Source organism: Manis javanica, chromosome 7 (genome assembly GCF_040802235.1).
Source record: "Manis javanica isolate MJ-LG chromosome 7, MJ_LKY, whole genome shotgun sequence".
In the NCBI taxonomy this organism is placed as follows: Eukaryota; Metazoa; Chordata; class Mammalia; order Pholidota; family Manidae; genus Manis; species Manis javanica.
In genome coordinates this window covers 85,892,111-85,914,025 of record NC_133162.1, presented here as the reverse complement: position 1 = coordinate 85,914,025, position 21,915 = coordinate 85,892,111, and the positions used below count along the sequence as shown (strand labels likewise).

The 21,915-nt window shown below is 35.9% G+C and overlaps 1 protein-coding gene across 7 annotated transcripts in view; it reads right to left on the bottom strand.

Annotated features, from left to right (window-relative positions):
- Positions 1-21,915, bottom strand: part of LYST (lysosomal trafficking regulator) — a 239,092-nt gene that overhangs the window by 155,950 nt on the left and 61,227 nt on the right. For 6 of the 7 annotated variants that reach the window (XR_012133309.1, XM_073241266.1, XM_073241262.1 and 3 more), the window contains 7 exons: positions 21,287-21,460; positions 16,891-17,051; positions 15,880-16,070; positions 13,228-13,473; positions 11,074-11,247; positions 9,991-10,144; positions 6,294-6,427 (listed from right to left, as the gene is read on the bottom strand). Coding sequence is in view for 6 of the 7 variants with exons in the window: in XM_073241266.1 (XP_073097367.1) it covers positions 6,294-6,427; positions 9,991-10,144; positions 11,074-11,247; positions 13,228-13,473; positions 15,880-16,070; positions 16,891-17,051; positions 21,287-21,460 (1,234 nt within the window). In the remaining variant the exon portion in view is untranslated. The remainder of the gene's footprint in view (positions 1-6,293; positions 6,428-9,990; positions 10,145-11,073; positions 11,248-13,227; positions 13,474-15,879; positions 16,071-16,890; positions 17,052-21,286; positions 21,461-21,915) is intronic. The other variant, XM_073241265.1, reaches the window with a different exon arrangement.

The following is a 21,915-nucleotide window of genomic DNA, read 5'->3' as shown; positions in this document are numbered from 1 at the left end:
TGTTTTTCCATCCCTTGACTTTTAGTCTATGCTTATCTTTGGGTTTAAGGTGAGTTTCTTGTATGCAGCATATAGATGGGTCTTGCTTTTTTTATCCATTCTATTACTCTATGTCTTTTGATTGGTACATTAAGTCCATTTACATTTAGGGTGACTATTGAGAGATATGTACTTATTGCCATTGCAGGCTTTAGATTCGTGGTTACCAAAGGTTCAAGGTTAGCTTCTTTAGTATCTTACTGCCTAACTTAGCTCACTTATTGAGCTGTTATATACACTGTCTGGAGATTCTTTTCTTCTCTCCCTTCTTATTCCTCCTCCTCCCTTCTTCGTATGTTGGGTGTTTTGTTCTGTGCTCTTTTTAGGGGTGCTCCCATCTAGAGCAGTCCCTGTAGGATGCCCTGTAGAGGTGGTTTGTGGGAAGCAAATTCCCTCAGCTTTTGCTTGTCTGGGAATTGTTTAATCCCGCCATCATATTTAAATGGTAGTCGTGCTGGATACAGTATCCTTGGTTCAAGGCCCTTCTGTTTCATTGCATTAAGTATATCATGCCATTCTCTTCTGGCCTGTAGGGTTTCTGTCGAGAAGTCTGATGTTAGCCTGATGGGTTTTCCTTTATAGGTGACCTTTTTCTCTCTAGCTGCCTTTAAAACTCTTTCCTTGTCCTTGATCCTTGCCATTTTAATTACTATGTGTCTTGGTGTTGTCCTCCTTGGATCCTTTCTGTTGGGGGTTCTGTGTAATTCCATGGTCTGTTCGATTATTTCCTCCCACAGTTTGGGGAAGTTTTCAGCAATTATTTCTTCAAAGAGACTTTCTATCCCTTTTTCTCTTTCTTCTTCTTCTGGTATCCCTATAACACAAATATTATTCCTTTTGGCTTGGTCACACAGTTCTCTTAGTGCTGTTTCATTCCTGGAGATCCTTTTATCTCTCTCTATGTCAGCTTCTATACTTTCCTGTTCTCTGGCTTCTATTCCTTCAATGGCCTCTTGCATCTTATCCATTCTGCTTATAAATCCTTCCAGGGATTGTTTCACTTCTGTGATCTCCTTCCTGACATCTGTGATCTCCTTCCGGACTTCATCCCACTGCTCTTGCATTTTTCTCTGCATCTCATCCCATTGCTCTTGCATTTTTCTCTGCATCTCTGTCAGCATGTTCATGATTTTTATTTTGAATTCTTTTTCAGGAGGACTGGTTAGGTCTGTCTCCTTCTCAGCTGTTGTCTCTGTGATCTTTGTCTGCCTGTAGTTTTGCCTTTTCATGGTGATAGAGATAGTTTGCAGAGCTGGTACAAGTGACAGCTGGGAGAGCTTTCCTTCTTGTTGGTTTGTGGCCTTCCTCTCCTGGGAGAATAGCGACGTCTAGTGGCTTGTGCTGGGCAGCTGTGTGCAGACAGGGCTTCTGCTTCCTGCCCAGTTGCAATGGGGCCTCGCTGGGGCTGCTCCTCCAAAATGGTGGAGCCCCGTTGGAGGGGGAGCGGCCGGGAGGCTATTTATCTCTGTAAGGTGCCTCTGTGCTCCCTGCTTCCCAGGGGGTTAGTGTGCCCAGAGATCCCCAGATTCCCTGCCTCTGGTCTAAGTGACCTGTCCTGCCCCTTTAAGACTTCCAAAAAGCACTCTCCAAACCAAAACAACAACAGCAACAATGAGCGAGGGAACAGAAAAAAAAAAAAAAAAAAGGAAAAAACACACGATTTTTTTTTTTTTTGTCCTCAGGCGCCGGTCCCAGGCACCCGCTCACTGTTCCTGCTGCCCTGTCTCCCTAGCACCAGGGTCCCTGTCCCTTCAAGGCTTCCAAAAAGCACCCACCCACCGGTCCCGCAGGGAAAAACGCGCGATATTCTTTGTCCTCAGGTGCCGGTCCCAGGCACCTGCTCACCAGTCCTGCCGCCTTGCCTCCCTAGCACCAGGGTCCCTGTCCCTTTAAGGCTTCCAAAAAGCACTCGCCAAAAAGAGAAAAAAAAAGGGGAAAAACGCGCGATTTCCTCCGTCCTCAGGTGCTGATCTCAGGCACCTGCCCACCGGTCCCACAGGGAAAAACGCAGGATATTCTTTGTCCTCAGGCGCCGGTCCCAGGCACTGGCTCACCAGTCCCGCCGCCCTGCCTCCCTAGCACCGGGGTCCCTGTCCCTTTAAGGCTTCCAAAAAGCACTCGCCAAAAAGAGAAAAAAAAAAGGGGAAAAACGCGCGATATCCTCCGTGTTCAGGTGCCGGTCTCAGGCACCCGCCCACCGGTCCCCCTTCGCAAGGCGCTGGGTTCTTGCAGGCATGGATGTGGTCTGGATGTTGTCCTGTGTCCTGTGGTCTCTATTTTTAGGAAGATTTTTCTTTGTTATATTTTCATAGCTCTATGTGTTTTTGGGAGGAGATTTCCACTGCTCTACTCACGCCGCCATCCTGGCTCCGCCTCAATAAATTCAGAATATACATTCTTAAATGCACATGGAACATTTTACAGAGTAGACCACATAGTAGGTCACAAAAAGAGCCTCAGTAAATTCAAAAGGACTGAAATTGTACCAACCAACTTCTCAGATCACAAAGTTATAAAACTAGAAATCAATTGTACAAAGAAAACAAAAAGGCTCATAAACACATGGAGGCTTAACCATATGCTCCTAAATAATCAATGGATCAATGAATAAATTAAAACAGAGATGAAGTAACACACGGAGAAAAAGGAAAACAACAGCACAATGCCCCAAACTTCGGTGGGACACAGTGAAGGCAGTTCTAAGAGGAAAGTATATAGCAATCCAGGCCTTTTTAAAGAAGGAAGAACAATCCCAAATGAATATTTTAAAATTACAATTATTGAAAGTGGAAAAAGAAGAACAAATGAGGCCCAAAGTCAGCAGGAGGGATATAATAAAGATCAGAGAAGAAATAAATAAAATTGAGAAGAATAAAACAATAGAAAAAAATCAACAAAACCAAGAGCTGGTTCTTTGAGAAAATAAACAAAATAGATAAGCCTCTAGCCAGACTTATTAAGAGAAAAAGAGAATCTACACACATAAACAGAATCAGAAATCAGAAAGGAAAAATCATGACGGACACCAGAGAAATACAAAGAATTATTAGAAAATACTATAAAATCTATATCCTAACGAACTGGATAAACTAGAAGAAATGGACAACTTCCTAAAAAATACAACCTTCCAAGGCTGACCCAGGAAGAAACAGAAAATCTAAACAGACCAATTACCAGCAACAAAATTGCAGCAGTAATCAAAATCTATCCAAGAACAAAAGCCCCAGCCAGATGGATTCACTGGTGAATTTTATCAGACATTTTAAGAATAAATAATAGCCATTTTTCTTAAAGTTTTCCAAAAAATAGAAGAGGAGGGAATACTTCCAAACTCATTCTATGAAGCCAGCATCACTCTAATACCCAAAACAGGCAGACATCACAAAAAAAGAAACCTACAGACCAATATCCCTGATGAACACAGATGCAAAAGTACTGAATAATATATTAGCAAACTGAATTCAAAAATACGTCAAGAGGATCATACACCATGATCAGGCAGGATTCATCTCACAGATGCAAGGTTGGTACAACATTCGAAAATCCATCAACATCATCCACCACATCAACAAAAAGAAGGACAAAAACCACATGATCATCTCCATAGATGCTGAAAAAACATTCGACAAAATTCAACATCCATTCATGAAGAAAACCCTCAACAGAATGGGTATAGAGAGCAAGTACCTCAACATAATAAAGGCCATATAAGACAAACACACAGCCAACATCATACTTAACAGTGAGAAGCTGAAAGCTTTTCACCTAAGATCAGGAACAAAACAGGGATGCCTACTCTCCCCACTTTTATTCAGCTTAGTACTGGAGGTACTAGCTATGGCATTCAGAAAACACAAAGAAATAAAAGGCATCCATATTGGTAAAGAAGAAGTCACACTGTCACTATTTGCAGATGACGTGATATTGTACATAAAAAAGCCTAAAGACTCCACTGCAAAACTATTAGAACTAATATCGGAATTCAGCAAAGTTGCAGGGGACAAAATTAATACACAGAAATCTGTTGCTTTCCTATACACAAATGATGACCTAACAGAAAAAGACATCAGGAAAACAATTTCATTCACAATTACATTAAAAAGAATAAAATACTTAGGAATAAACCTAACCAAGGAAGTAAAAGACCTATACCCTGAAAACTACAAGACACTCTTAAGAGAAATTAAAGAGGACAGTGACAAATGGAAATTCATATCATGTTCTTGGGTAGGAAGAATTAATATTATCAAAATGGCCATTCTGCCTAACGCAATGTACAGATTCAATGCAATCCCTATCAAAATACCATGAGCACTCTTTGATAAACTGGAACAAATAGTTCTAAAATTCATATTGAACAACAAAAGACCCCGAATAGCCAAAACAATCCTGAGAAGGAAGAATAAAGCAGGGGGGATCTCGCTTCCCAACTCAAGCTCTACTACAAAGCCACAGTAATCAAGACAATGTGTTACTGACACAAGAACAGACCCACAGACCAGTGGAACAGAATAGAGAGTCCAGATATTAACCCAAACACATGTGGTCAATTAATATAAGATAAAGGAGCCATGGATATGCAATGGGGAAATAATAGCCTCTACAACAGCTGGTGTTGGCAAAACTGGACAGCTACATGTAAGAGAATGAAACTGGATCATTGTCTAACCCCATAGACAAAAGAAAATTCAAAATGGATCAAAGACCTGAATGTAAGTCATGAAACCATAAAACTCTTAGAAAAACATAGGCAGAAATCTCTTGGACATAAACATGAGCAACTTCTTCATGAACATATTTCCCCAGGCAAGGGAAACAAAAGCTAAAATGAAGACGTGGGACTATATCAAGCTGAAAAGCTTCTGTGCAGCAAAGTACACTACCAATAGAACAAAAAGGCATCCTACAGTATGGGAGAATATATTCATAAATGACATATCTGATAAAGGGTTAACATCCAAAATATATAAAGAGCTCACATACCTCAACAAAGAAAAAGGAGACAATCTAATTAAAAAATGGGCAGAGGATCTGTAAAGACACTTCTCCAAAGAAGAAATTCCGATGGCCAACATGCACATGAAAAGATAGTCCACACTGCTAATCATCAGAGAAATGAAAATTAAAACCACAATGAGATATCACCTCACACCAGTTAGGATGGCCACCATCCAAAAGACAAACAACAACAAATGTTGGCGAGGATGTGGAGAAAGGGGAGCCCTCCTACACTGCTGGTGGGAATGTAAATTAGTTCAACCATTGTAGAAAGCAGTATGGAGGTTCCTCAAAAAACTAAAAATAGAAATACCATTTGACCCAGGAATTCCACTCCCAGGAATTTATCCTAAGAATGCAGCAGCCCAGTTTGAAAAATACATATGCATCCCTATGTTTGTCTCAGCACTATTTACAATAGCCAAGAAATGGAAGCAAACTAAGTGTCCATCAGTAGATGAATGGATAAAGAAGAAGTGGTACATATACACAATGGAATACTATTCAGCCATAAGAAGAAAACAAATCCTACCATTTGCAACAACATGGATGAAGCTAGAGGGTATATGCTCACTGAAATAAGCCAGGTGGAGAAAGACAAGTATCAAATGATTTCACTCATCTGTGGAGTATAAGAACAAAGAATAAACTGAAGGAACAAAACAACAGCAGACTCACAGAACCCAGAATGCACAGTTACCAAAGCAAAAGGGACTGGGAAAGATGTGTGGGAAGGGAGGGATAAGGACGAAAAAGGGGCATTTTAATTAGTACACATAATGTAGGGGGGACGGCACGGGGAAGGTGGTACCACATAGGGAATACAAGTAGTGATTCTATAGCATCTTACTACGCTGAAGGACAGTGACTGTAATGCGGTATATGGTGGGGACTTGATAAGAGGGGGAGTCTAGTAACCATAATGTTGTTCATGTAATTGTACATTAATGATACCAAAAATATATATATATATATATATATATATATATATATATATATATATATATATATATATATATATATATATATATAGTAGCAGTTGTTCTTTTGTAATTGATTTAGGAATCTCTTAGATCAAGCTGTGAGAAGTAAGTGTTGAAAAACTCCTGAACTATTTGTTGAAAGAAGGGAGGAGAAAGAAGCTGGAAAGGAGAAAAAATGCCATTCAAAGTCCCACAAAAATCTGAGTCCATTGTACTGAGTCACACAAATAATTGCAGAAAATATCTTCAAAAGTAAAGTTACATGGGAAGTACCTGCAAAACCTGACAAGTCAGCAGAAAGTGATGAACCACTCGAGCTTTCAATAGCTGCTTGACATTAAACATCTGCTGGTGGTGCCCTCCTCTGATGAGGACTTCTAGAGCTGCCAGCAGAGTTTCCCAAGTACCTGGCTGAGAAAGGGAACACACACCAGTTAGCACATGGTTGCTTAAAAACATGCTGCATGTTTTGTAGATTCACGCAATATATCACTTTAAATATATTCACGGTCAAAGATTAAATTTGTCTGAAAAAGAAAATCTTAAAATATATTCCCAGACTATTATTATTTTTTTGTCAATAGGTCACTTCTAAATACATATGTTGAATGTGATGTTACAGTAGGTACTTTTAGTACATTAACATTCCTGTGGCATGAAATGATATGCAGTGTTTTTAAAAGATGAATTATTTTGAAAGATTTATTCAATATAGAGAAACACATTATCAACATAATTATTGACACTTTATTTTCAAAGGGCATTATTAAAAATTTATAAACTTCAAACAATGCTGATTTGCATATATAGCATTTAATTAAATAATTTTAGAAAAATTGTACTAAAATTTAAATAGTCACTGACAATTCTGCATTTTGGATTAGTTTACTTTTAAGTCCAAATAATAGAATTCTCTCCACAATTATTAAATTGTATCTTCAAACAGTAGTTAGTATTTTTTTAAAGTTCCTAAAAATGTTTCTCCTGTAGTGAATAAATCTTAAATTTTCCTCAGCAATAGAGAAAGAGGATTCTTCTATAGAAAACTAATCCTGAAAGATAGTCTTCACCTCATTTTATTACCCCAAATTACCCTTCAACAAAGACATTAACAAAAAGCAAAATTAACAGGCTTGGGATGCAGGTCTTGCTATTACTCCCGCCTTTATCTGATGGTAATGAACAATGAAAAGGCTCAGGAATTGAAAGACTTATCATATTATTCTGACCAAGGCCTCTCTCTTCATAAAATATTGCCAAGATGCCTTCAAAGAAAAAGGCATGTAAAAACTGGAAGACAAGGCAGCCCAACTATTAAAACTTGATCTGGGTCTGAAAAATAGTACTGTTAAATAGAAGAGTGACAGCGTAAACAACCAAAAACAAAAACTGAAGTCAGTTTAAAAAGTGTTAGGTAAGAAAACCTTATTTCAAACCCACAGAAGTATTTGTGTTTATCACTTATGAGTTCAATAAAAAATGTCCTGTTTTTTTAATCAGCCCAAAATTAGCACCCTCTTTTGGAATAGTAAAATAATTGTCCATACATTATGAAATGGTCACAAAACATCTAGTTACTATCTGTCACCATACAAAGTTGTTATAATATTGACTATATTCCCTATGCTTATATATTACATCCCCATGACTTATTTATTTTATAACTGGAAGATTATATCTTCACTTAACAATAATTTTGTAGTATGATTTCTATAGGAAGAATAGAAAAACAATTCTGTCTTTCCTCTAGCATGTCTGGTCAAAATTTATTTTTGTTAATGGTAAATTAGAAAAGTTTTTTTCATCTTCCCAACTCATTATTGATAATGAGTATGTTTTGGGGAACTGCTGCCAAATTTGGGAATAACCATTTAAAAATCCTAAATGGATACAGTTTGAATTGGACTTTAATTAATTATGTTTGATGATAATGTTGTTATATTCTAACTCTAGATAATCTACAGTCTATACGAGAACTAAGGAGCCTGTATGAGCTTATGCTATGAAGGTTGTTTAAAACTAGGGCAGAAAGCACAAAAAGAAAACAAATCCTACCATTTGCAACAACATGGATGGAACTAGAGGGTATTATGCTCAGTGAAGTAAGCCAGTCAGAGAAAGACAAGTACCAAATGATTTCACTAATTTGTGGAGTATAACAACAAAGCAAAACTAAAGGAACAAAACAGCAGCAGACTCACAGACTCCAAGAAGGGACTAGAGGTTACCAAAAGGAAGGGTTTGGGGAGGGTCGGTGGGAAGGGAGGGAAAATGGGATTAAGGGACACTATAATTAGCACTCACAGTATAGGTAGGTCATGGGATAGGCAGTATAGCATGGAGAAGACAAGTAATGACTCTGTAGTATCTTACTAAAATGATGGACAGTGACTGCAATGGGGTGAAGGAGGACTTAATAATATAGGTGAATGTTGAAACAACAGTATTGCTCATGTGAAACCTTCATAAGATTGTATTCAATGCTATCTTAATTAAGAAAAAAAATAGGGTGAAAGAAATAGCCTCATATTCACTCCCTTGTGAAGACCAGCCCATCTACCTAGTTGTTGAGATGCTGTTCCTAGACCTAAGGTCAAACCATGTTCCTTAACTTATGCCTATGAAGAACCCTAGACTTCATAGCCCTGCCAACATACCCTGTTACAGCTCATGACTCCGGGGTAACTTGGCTTCCCTACTTAGAAGTATGTCCATTTTCCTCTCCTTGACTTCACTCCTCAGACTCCTAGCAAGATGCCCTTTCCAAGTTTATTGTAAATATAAGTTCCTGACTGATTGAAATGAGCTGCATGTTTCCCAGTCTGAGTACTGCTCCAGCTATTCCCAGTCAGACCAAATTCTGATCCTGACCCTCAGCATTACTGTGGCTGCTCAAAACCTTGCACAGAAAATAATCTGCACATTCCCATTTACAACTAACATACTGAAGTAGCAAGTTTATTCTGTTCTCCAGAAGAATGATTAAATGAATATTTAACAGTACATGCCTCTTTGTACAGCAAAGGAAATTACCACCAGAATGAAAAGGCAACCTATGAATGAGAAAAAATATTTGCAAACCATATTTCAGAAAAGAGATTAATATCTAGAAAATATAAAGAACTACAAATCAATACCAAAAAAGCAAATAATCCAATTAAAAAATGGGCAAAGAACAGAATGGACATCTCTTCAGAGAAAATATGCAAATGGTAAGCATATGAAAAGATGCTTATCATCACTAATAATCAGGGGAAGACAAATCAAAACCACACGAGATACCACCTCACACCTAATAAGATGGCTACTATTAAAAATAAATAAATAAATAACAATTGTGGTGAGGATGTGGAGAAATTAGAACTCTCACATATTTTTGGTGGGATTCTAAAATGGTGTGGCTCTTATGGAAAATAGTATGGAGGTTTCTCCAAAAATTAAAACTAGAACTACTATATGACCCAGCAACCCCACTTTGGTTATATATCTAAAAGAGTTGAAAACCAGTTTTCACCAGTATTCCCTTCAGCATTATTCACAATAGTTAAGATGTGGAAGCAAACCTAAATGTCTAAATATGTGTATATACGTACAATGGGATATTATTCAATCTTACAAAAGAATGAAATCTTGTCATATGCTACAACATAGATGAACCTTGAGGACATAATACGAAGTGAAATAAGCCAATCACAAAAAAGACAAGTACTGAATGATTCCACTTTTATGACTTATCTAAAGCAATCAAAGTCATAGAAACAGAAAGTAGAATAGTGGTTGCCAGGGGTTTGGGGAGTGGGGAAAATGGGGAGTTGTTCAGTGGGCATAGTTTCAGTCAAGCAAGATGAAAAAGTTCTAAAGCTCTGCTGTTCAACAAAGTGTATATAGTTAATATTGTACCATACACTTAACGATTGTTGAGGGTAAATTTATGCCGTGTGTTTTCTACTATTAGAAAAAAAAAAAGTACATGCCTCTGCTTTATTCCATATCTTCCAGTCAAGCAATAGCTCCTCTAGCAGTTTAACATCTTGGATTATAGCATTAGACTCTACATCCAACTTAAACTCTCCATTCTCATTGACATTAATAATATCTTCACCACAGCAACCTTCAAGAAGGGTCTATGGAAAATCAGCATTAATACAAGATGCAATTTAACTGATTAATCCACAAAATCAACAGAAACATTAAGCTTTCAAAATCTTGGCAGTCATGACATTAATTTCAAAGGAATACTAATGAATAATTCAACATTTCACAAAGTATTTTTAATTTGCTTTAGAAAACAATTCAAATAATCAGAGAAACACAAACTTCCAAATATCTGTAAATGATCACTCAAGTTTCAAAAAGGGATAAATAAACATTCTATTTTTATTTTTAAATTCAATGTATTTACTAGGTTTTAAGACCTCTTCTAAAAAGATTCATGCCATAAATGTATGGATCTTGACAGTATAAAGAGTTGAGGGGTGTGGGCACGGGTAGAGGCATGGTCTTTTGCCTTAGCACTAGTACCTTCAGAGAGAAATACTTTCACAATGTTACCAAATGCTTTTATCTAGAAAGGTATTTAAACATACGATAACAGCTCAATTATAATAAAAACTAATAAGGCTTTAAAAAACCAACTCTTTTTCAGTACCCACTAATGGAAATGGCATAGCACTAGCTGTCTGGAGAACTGGTTCTCTCCCATAATTGAGGGAACTGAAACAAACAATGTTGTCTCTGTGGGTCTCAATTTTATTAGTCTACAGAAACAAGGGGCCAGCCTAGGAGACATCTTTGGTTCATCCAGATCTAATACTCTTCGAGTTAATTTTTTTCTCCTACTCTTCTAAAATGCTTTAAAGAAAATAAAAATCCAATCACTTAAATGATGAAAAAAAATAGAAGAGTACCTTAATTTGATTAAATATATACTATTAAGTTTCCTTCATTTTCTTTAGAAATAACTGAAACACAAAACCTATTATTGGAAGACTTTAATGAAGACAGAAGTATCAGTGCATATGAAATTATGAGAATAAATTTTATGAGTACATACCTTCAAAATGTGAAAGCCAACAATGCATTTTTGTTTTGTCAACACCTGATGAATCATGGAAAGGCCATTACAATTTTCTAACTCTTGTATTCTCTGTTGGTTGTATTTAATTAATGACAGGATAACTCTCAGTGCTAATGCGTGAGTTTCTTCACAGCCACTGAGTTCCACAACCTAAAAAAAGTGGATATATATTTCTTTGAGAGTAAAAATTTAATACATGTAGCTGTCTACCATTACATAGTATTAATCCATCAGTTTCATTCAAAAGCTTAATTTTTTATTGCCTGTTAAAGTCATAAATTCCATGCTCTTTAGTCTCTTAAATATACTATAAATGAACTAAAATAATATTAACAACTTAGAGGTCAGTAGCATTTTATTAATGATTTGAAATGTCAGCAATATACCTCAAACTTTTGATAATTAGTTGATCAATAAATAGGCTCTGCATTAGGTGCTATGGGAAATAAGAAGTAACAGGCATGATACTTGCCCCAAGTGGGGCCTACTGTTTAGTCAAAAGATATGATATATGTATGAAAACCATGGATTGCTTTGTACTTCAATTCAACCAATGCTTTCGGACAACTACTATGTGTAAGAAAAACACCTTATTATCAAGATAACAGGCAAATAAGAATGAAACAAAATAAATGCCATTAGAGCAAGAAACTATTTCTGACTCCATTCTGGGTTAGGGAAACCAATATGGAGAGAAGATGGCCTGGAAAGAGAGCAAAATCCTAGAAAGTAGGGGGAACAGGTGGTGGGGGAAGGAGACAGGGGAGCGGTAAAGGTGTAAAACTGGAAGACTGTATATCTAGGAGGCTTTAGGTTGCCTATTTGGCTGGATGGTAGGGGTTAGGTTCAAAAGGCAGGTTATTCATTTAGGGATTTTAAGGAGAATAAATTTAATTTTTGCAGGGAAAGAGAAGGATACTGAATGTTTCTCAAGTTTTATGTGTGAAAACATGCTTTAAAAAGTCTTAGCAAGATTTTGAATGTAAGATAAAAAACTAGTTCTCAAAACATTTTTGCTAGTATCTAGTCACTGTATAACAGCAATCATAACAAAATTATATTCTATAACTTGATGAAAGAGGAAAACCAAGGATATATATTTTGAAATTATACAAAACTCTAATAATAGATCATAAAATGTGGATGAGTTAAATGAACATCTTTTTATTTTAAAACACTAGGGAAAAATCTATTTAAAAAGATTCTAGGTACAAAAAAAGTTTGAATAAGAAAGAGGAGGAAAAGAAAAATCAGCATAAGAGTATGGTGAGTCAAATGCTAACAAAATATTTGTAAGAACGGTAACAACACTGATATGGCTTAATTAATTCAAAATTAATCAAATGTGGTCCCATTAAAGAAAGCAAGCCAGTTAGGGAGTCAGTGTGAAAATTTGGTACTGTTTTAGAAGTAATACTTAGGGATAAAATTCTGGGGATGAAAGAACATCAGTGCCACTTTAATTAAACAAGGAAGTACAGATGATCTGTACCAAAGTGAGACCATTTGAATCCCCTATTTTGGATTTCAGCAATTCCTGAGACAGCATATACTCATTGACGCCTACTTTAAGTCAGGGAAGATATTGTTTCTGCCCTCAGATGACTAAATAGAACAGATAAACAATTTATTTTAGTATAATACTCATGGCATCAGCCAAACCTTTTATATTTCTCCTTCTCTTTACAAATAAAATCAAAGAAACCCAAATAAATTATTTTTGTACTTATTTGTTGACCCTTGTTTTTTTCTATGTATCTGGAAACTTCAAGGAAAAAATGCTTTTCACAAACCTTATTTTAAAGGATACACTTTTGCTGTATTGTTACTACAGTATGCATTTTTTTCCCCATTGATGATTTTAAATCTTGTACATTTAATATGTAAGTGTTCTAATTACATTTCTGGATAATAGAAAACTTCTAAAATGTTCACAAATTAAAAGAAATTTTAACCACTTGTGGAAGAAAGCTTGATGATATCCTAGACTGAATGATTTAAAAAAAAATCTTTCAGAAGTTTAAATAGTTGATATATATAGCTTTTCTTGGACTAAAAATAAACTATGAAATTTATCAAAAATAAAGAAGTAGTTTCTTCTTAGATAAAACTAGAATCAGTAATTCTTACCCTAGCAAAGAGAAAAACAAATATACCAGCTCCACCAATCTCATGCAGAATGCCTTGAATAGTTTTACATTCAGTAGACCGAAGATTCTTTAGATGGTGAGGTTCTAATAAGATGCTCTGAACTTCTTTTGAGCTGAAGGGTCTTTGAGAGAGCTGGGTTTTCATTTGGCCTTTAAGTCTAATAACTGGCTCGTAGATGGTATACTGAGCAGGACAGTAAGCTGTATAAACAACTGAAAGACTTTCCTGAAACATAAATATTTTCCTTCAGTAACTAAACAATGTTTAAAAAGTTTAAACTAGCAAACACATATTTCAAAGTGAAGATAACCATCAAATCTTCTTCTTTTAAGAAAGACAGACAACTATATTAAACAAAGATGAATGTGAGAAGCAAGGCAGCTCCCCACAAAGGAAAAGATCAGTCTCATTTAGTAGTGATCAATAGTATAAAACCCATTAAGACTGAGAAAAAGTCCAGAATAAACATGAGATTATATTTACTAGTAAAACAGCAACAAATCTCAAGCCACACTCATTATACAGCAGGCACTGTCTTATGCACTTGTAAATATTAACCAACCTTTACAACCCCCTATGAGATGAGAACTCTGGATTAATGTATTCAAAATATTTTCTTTGAATTCGCTCACAGGCTGGCTACTCATTTAAAAGAGACTTTAAACCAGATCTTTCTACCAGAATAAAATTCCAGACTATCATAAACCCTAACTAAAACAGAATACAACTTGCAATATTTTTTCCATGTAAAGGATAGTTTCTATCAGCTGCTGGCTTCCTGTCAAGCTTCTCTTAGCTACTTTAAAAATTATAGTCAATTTTAAATGCAGAATACACTTTGGGTACTTTCAATATACTTTGGCAGCAACTGCAGGAGTTCAGGCTTAGGGGAAATCATGAACTGCAGATTTAGCGTCTTATCTCAGAAACTGGTGGGGGCCTTGGGCTTTGACAATTTTCAACCCATGGTGATTTAAATGTAGTTTCATCAGACACTAGCATATTCATATACCAACTAAACTGACTACATAGTCTATTGTATGTGATTACGCCAGATAAAACGAAATTTTAAACCTGAAACTTGACAAATGCCCAGTTACCTGAAAGAAGTCCCACCTGACACAAGCGCCTTGCCAGGAGGGCACCATCTTGGCCTGACTGCTCACTATGACATTATGACCCCAAATTACTAAGGCTTTAAAAATGTGCTTTCTAAAAAGAGCATTCATGTGAAACCCTTAGAATGTTCATTTGAGATAATTTATGTTGAATTTGATAACTTATGTAACTGTTATTCTTTTCAGGAAAAAAAGGATTAAAGAAATTTTGTTTTTTTGTGAAAACAAATAGATTAAACAAAAACTAGGGTTAAAATTATTATTTGAACAAACACTTGTATGGGCCTCTCAGTGTGTGGTTCCCAACCAGCAATGTCAGCATCACCTGGGAGTTCGTTAAAAATGCACATTTGTGGGCCACACCTTAGACCTACTCAATCTGTAACTCCCACCAAGCAATCTATGTTTCAAGTGTTCTGGGTGATTCTGACACACACTTAGGTTTGAAAACCATGTTTTCCTCAATGATGGGCCATTTGGGGTGGGATAATTCTTTGCTCTATAACACTGCCCATGCACTGTACAATGTTGAGTATTCCTGTCCCCATGCAGTACTAGTGGACAGCCACAATGCCTCCAACCCCATTTAAAAATACTTCTTAGGGAGAAAAAAGATTGTATACCTAATATCAGATATTTACTTAAATTCCACAGGTATTTACCCTATACCTATTTTACCACAGCTATATTTAACACCATTTAAAACATACATGCTTTACAAAATATCATACTAGAATTTTCCCTTTACTTGAGCCAAATGTTACAGCTTTAAGACAGAAATAATTTTATTGTGAAATATACATTTCACTAATAACAAAATACATTCCAAAAATAGTCTCCTAGTAAAAAATGTCTCTGCCCTATAATTGTGCCTCTTGTAAGAAGCAAGAGGAGGAACACAGTGTCATGGACAGACCTACCAGTTTTTAGACTTTTAAGACTATGAAGGCTCAGTTTTTTAGTTTCCATAATGAAAATACCCATTAGAAGCTCCTAAACTGTATAATACAACAAAATATTAGAATAATGCATAAAAACAATATGAGGGTCTTATATAAGCAGAGTTAGCAATAAAACAAAACTCCTAGTTGTTACTGATATTAAAGAATATTCTAAAACCTATAGAATTAAAAGTAATATAAATAAAAATTAGTGTTTATTTATAAAATATGGAAAGGAAATGTGATGGCAATTTTTTTAGGCTAATTTTATTTTTCACTATATCATAAACATTTTTCTTGAATGATTAATAGATATAACTAAACTTAACTAATACTTAGTATAGAAATACAGTTCCAAGGAGAAGGAGATGAAAATTTGAAAACAGAAAATAAATTCTGAAGTCAGAGTATTTCAATTTCTTTCTCAGAAAAAGCCTTGTTCTAAGAAAATGAAGAAAATGCTGAGAAAACAAAAAAAGAGAAACTTAAAAAATCTAACTCAGTTAATTACACACTCAAACATATCTATGCACAGTTACTATTAAGTTAAAACTCGTAAAATCAAAACTTACAATTAAGAGCCCAATGTCCACATCTTTCTTGGTCATAAAAAGTTCTCTGATTTGTTCACAATGCAAAATTTCTTTATTAATGTACTTGGAGTAGTCATTCACAGGTCTCCCATATTTACATGGCATTATAGATGTATGGTTGGGTCCACAAACATATAAATAAAAAGCCTCTTGTGAACCAATCTTAGCTCCTATACAGCAGAAAAATAAAGTTCCTTATTTAAACCACTTCAACCAGAATTTTCTATAAAAAGCCAAGAGTTATTATTATTTTTTTTGCCAGACTCTTTTAGTTGTTCTCTATTTCTTATAAAATTGATAAAGCCTCAATTTCCAAATTGGTGTAATGAGCAAATAAACAAACTATGGAGGGAAGATGAGTTAGTATAAAGTTAACTTGCTAAAATAAAATCATGAAATTTCTTTTCTGTTCCTTAAACTAGAAAAGTTTTTTGTTTTTTTTTTTAATAAATGAAAACTATACCTCAGTGAATTCCTTTTAAAATAAAATGTGAGTTGATACCTTTATTCCTCCCATCCATATGTCTATTTATTAATTAAGCTCTGTCTAAATGACAGCCATTTTGTGACAGGTTCAGTGATGTATTTTTAACAATCAGATTTCTTTTATTCCTATAATTTTACCCCTAAAATTTAATACATTGAAATTATAAATAAAAGGGAAAACCATTATGAGTTTACTTGTTGTAATACTGCATTTTCCAGGATTATAAAATAAAGTTGATTTAAAATCAGCTCTTCTTTTACTGTGGGGGTGGGGGAACAATAAATAAGATATGCACTTCTACATTAAATGTATGTCAATTACAAGAAACATCTACATTATAAAATGTTAAAATATTTTATATGTGCATCTTGAAATCTAGGAAATACAGTACTTATTAAGCACAAGTGAAGGAACGGGAATTATTTTATCCAGGATAATTTACTTAGTTTAATACTTGTTAACTGAAAGAAAAACTTGAAATGGTTTTAAAGGGGAAAATATACCATTGAAGAGGAGTAAATTTCCCAGGTCCCATTTTCCAGACAATTGCAAAAACTCTTCTTGGGATGATAAACAATGGCCGATCATGCAAAATGTTTTATTGCTATCAGATGACAAACTTGTTTTTCTTGGAAGCATAAAATTCAAAGGAACGTCAGGTTTCCTAAGTTAAAAATAAGGTTAAATAAATTACTTCAGTGAGGACTAAGTACTAAGTATTAAAAAGTACTAAGTATTTTAAAAGTGTGAATGTTTAATAATGGGAAACGAGCAATTTTCTTGGTTCAGTATCAGATAGCTGGTGAGCGGAAGAAAGAGAGTTGATTCTGTTTTCTCCTGGTCCAAGGTGCTGGCAGCCCCCAAGCTCCAGAAAGAGCAGAGCAGAGTGTCTGGTGATCCTACAACAGGCCACGGCAAGTGTGACCAGACATTTACTGCTTATTTTCTTAGCCATTTGGCTTCTGCACATGCGCCTTCCTGGTTTATAGATACTCCATCTTGAGAAACAGTTCCTAAAATCTCATGTCCTCTACGAGGCCCTCAAAGATTAATCAGAAAAGGAATATCACTCCTCCAGATTTTGCTCTGACTAGCCACTGAAATACCATAGCTTTTTCGCATTTTCTATTTTTTCAGTACGAAGTCATTACAGAGCTGGAATCCTTACAAAAGAACCAGTAGGAAAAGGTCACAGAGAGACACACATGATGGAAGGACTTCATCTGATTGAGATTGTAGAGCGTCCAGCTCTACTCCTATTTTAAAAATATTTTAAACTTCATATAAGATAATGAAGATAATTTATAAAGGCAAAGTTTTTAAATAATAAAAAGACTTAGAATAAACTAACAAAGCCTAGCTCTTAATGAAAAATTCTACTTTGGTATATATTATTTAAAAACTTTCCCTTAAAGCTTTCTGTTTCATAGTTAACATGTAAGTTTAATTATTTTAATAGGAATATTTCTTAATAAATGAAAGATGTGGGGTAATTTTTTTACTGAAGCATAATTGACACACAACTTGAGAGTGAGATCATTTCTATTACATGCATCTCTTTCCTGTGACAAATAAATGGCATAAGTGAAAGACTACTGTCCCCTAGTGGCAGTATGACTTAATACTGTTTTTAAGATAAATTCAACAAATGTGCTATATATTCCTACCAGATTTGTATGATTTTCATTAAGTAAAAGTAGAAAAGATTAATAAGTTATTCTTCTGTCATTATGTATTATTAAAAGTGGCCTCTTGAAATGTATTATTTGTAGAAATTATTCTATTTGTTCAGAAAGTGGTAAAGACAGTGCCAAGTTTAAATCAACGGAATATATTTGTCAATGACAACTTTACTCATTGCTCTATTAACGGTTGAAATCATTGATTTGTATCAGGTGGCAAAAAGTTCCTTCAAAGTAATGTAGAAATAAGTGGATGGGTGTGTGAATAAAATGAGAGTTCCTGTGGCCAGGATTCTCACCTGGCCCTGGTTGACTAGCTCACTGCACACCTGTGGGCAATGACTCTATAAAGAGCTCCGCCCAGTGCTCTGGGCATGACACAGTAGCATGGCTGCAAGGCGGCATGGCTGCAAGGCTGCAGGAGAGTAGAGCAGAGGCTGGAGTGGTGGCAGCGCCAAGGACAGAGGCCCAGAGGATGGCTGTGTGTGCCCACTATGCAGAGAGGCCCAGAGGAAGGCTGTGCGGGACAACTGTGTGGGATGGCTGTGCAGGCAGAGAGGCCCAGAGGACAGTTGTGCAGACAGAGGGGCCCAGAAGATGGCTGTGTGGACAGAGGGGCACAGAGGATGGCTGTGCAGACAGAGGGGCCCAGGGCAGAGACTGGTTTGCTGCATACAGGCTCGCTCTGAGTGAACGGGATTTTAGTGACTGACCTGCCACCTGGAAATAAAGTTGGGTATAACCTTTTCACCCCAAGAACGTTTTGGTCTTCTTCACCCCAATTTCTTTGGTCACACTGAATCCATAGCGAACTTGCCCAGGGCTGAAACCCATTGGCAAGACAGAGTGAAAAACAGAATGTATGTGAATCAAATGGCTATGTTAACTTCAGAACTGTCCACTCTCTTTTTGTACATGTGTAATAATTAGCTTATGATTCCTATACCTGTCAGCTGGTCTGATGAAGGAAAAAGCTGCTGGGACAATGAAGTCCAGGGTTTTTAAGCATGGGCTCTCTCTGGGGTCAGAGTCTAGGTTCAAGTCTGTACTTCTTCCTTGTGGCATGAGTTTGCCCCACTCGGGTCTCAGCTGCATCATATGTAAAACAGATAACAATATATCTACTTCATTGTGTTGGGATGACTAAATGAGGTAAGCTGTGTAAAGTGCTTAGTATGGTGCCTGGCACATGTTAAGAGCTCAAGAAATGAGAAGAGAGTCCACAAGAAAGAAGCTTGCTTCTCACAGCCCTAACTTCAATTCCAACTCCAGGTGATCTAACTCTAGATTCTGCATAGAAATTTACTGACAGGCGACAGCTGCCATTCGGGCTTAGGCAGTGGTGAAGATTGAGAACTTCTCTTAAAATATTTTATTTGGAATAGGAAAATTGAGCTTCAGTGATGTATTTCCATGCATTTTTTTAGTATCATTAATGTACAATTACATGAGCAACATTATGGTTACTAGACTCCCCCCATTATCAAGTCCCCACCACATACCCCATTTTACAGTCACTGTCCATCAGCATAGTAAGATGCTATAGAATCACTACTTGTCTTCTCTGTTATATTGCCTTCCCTGTGCCCCCCGCCCCTACATTATGTGTGCTAATCATAATGCTCCTTTTTCTCCCTTATCCCTCCCTTTCATGCATTTTTTTAAATGCATAAACAAAAACTGAACCCCTGACTTTATTTCCAAAGCCTGTTCTCTCCTGTGGCTGAGACCATGAACTGGCTACCCTAAAGCCATTCACCAGGTCCCTTTCTCCTGCTTTCCTCTAGTACTGAGGCTGGACAGCCATAAGCCATTCTGTAGCCTCCCTTGCAGCAAAGGCTCGACACACAGTCTCTCCATAGTTTCCACAGGCTCTTTGCTGTGTCTGGAATGTTCTTCCTCCCTCCTGCTCATGGCAAGTTCCATCTTCTTCAGGTTTCTGCTTAAATAATCTGTCCTAGATAGACCTTCCCTGATCCACCTCTTTCAAGTAGCAAACTTGGTATTTTCTGTCTTGGGAGGTGTTTGTTAACCTTCACAGCATTCATCATGATCTGTATATATTTATTTAATTGTGTTTGTTCGTTGTCAGCTTCCTCACTAGACTGTGAGTTCAAAGAAGGCAGGGAACATGACTGTCTTGTCTACAACTACCCCTGGGCAGATACAGCATATGCTCAGCATACAGTAATTCCTCAATAAATATTTGATGAACAAACAAATGGATGAAAACAGGTTAATTTATGCTAAGGGTCTATGTCATCTCGATGGTCTAATCTATTTCAAGGGATTTTTGAGAGAGTTGGGAGGTAATGTATATAATGTACCTAGCAAAAGTCTGTAACATAACAGGCATAAGTATTTTATGGTCCGTTCAGTTCAATCTCAATTCCTCATCTTGGCATTCAAAGCCTCCTGTTAGGTAACTTCACCAAAGCCGATGTCATTTTTCTTTTTCATTATTCAACTCAGACTCTTCCTTCCAGCTTTTCCATGCTACCCTAGTTTCTAATTCTGTATCACCTTCCATGCTATTTCATTCAGTAAAATAGTTCCCAATTCTTATAAGTCCAAGATACCTTATATAGCTCTCTCAGGGTTAAACTTTACATTAAGATATTCCAGAAAATGTTTCTTATAAATCTGACCCACAGCTCTCCTGGTCAGTAAAAAATCCCATGAAACTACACCTAAATCTATCACCTGGTATATTTCTAGGACCCTATCTTAATCTATCAGCTGATTTATTGGCTTATATTTTTCTCTAGTCATTCTGATTTCTTTTAAAACCCTGATTTAATTTAGGTATTAGCCTTATTAGCCACTTAAATGAAATAATTCCTTGTGGATTCATTTTATAATATATGAGTTGAAGGACCAAATTATAGGTTTTGTTCTTTGACTTAACACATATTCTACATAAATATCTAAATGTCTAGATTTCTGCAAGCTCTCCCAAACCTAAATATTAATGTTCAATAATTACTTCTATGGGAAATTAATTCTGTATTAAAGTTATATATAGGAAAAGTGATAGTTTTTTACATTTATAGAAGTGATAAGAAAAAATATCTAACTCGGATACAAATTCCTACATTAGTAAACAGTAAATTTTATCTGTAGTTTTCTGTAATATATTTCAGAAGCTTTAACAGACTAATTAAACTTAATAATAAGTAACTGAGGATAATAAGTATTTACTAAAAATGTCTCATACCTTTGTCCAGAGACCCATATGGAGATTTTCCCATGGATATTCTTTTTCCCTTGGGGCTGCTGTAAGTAGGTGAGTACCAAATGTTGCCATTTGCTTGGGAGGAAAATATTCTCCTGTGATTCAATCTGTGCTAGTAAAACAGCTTTCATATCATCATTTGAATCCACACACACACTACACAAAAAGAGAAAAGGTTTAGGCTGAAAACATGAAATTTATGATCTCAGTATTTAATACATGAATGATAACTACAATTCCAGATATTTAAGTGAGATTAAAAATCAGTTCTAATTTTAAACTAACTTAAAAAACCAGTAGCACTTTGTTTTATATCATAATCTGCTTACTGTATTTTTACCTCAACTCATGAACTAAAATAGATTAGGCTCACTTGCTGGTGTTAATAATTTAGGAAGTAATTTTCAAAATTCAATTTGGTAACAAAAAAAATTTATTACCAACTATTTATATAGTCCTTGCCCTTTTAGAAACTACATAAAAATTTGGCCATATAAAAATCAATACTTATTGTACATAAATGTCTAAATGCCAGGATGTATTGGACATCTAACCTACTCTGAGGAATTGTGAGAGAATTAAGATATAATGCATATGCAGTACACTTTTAA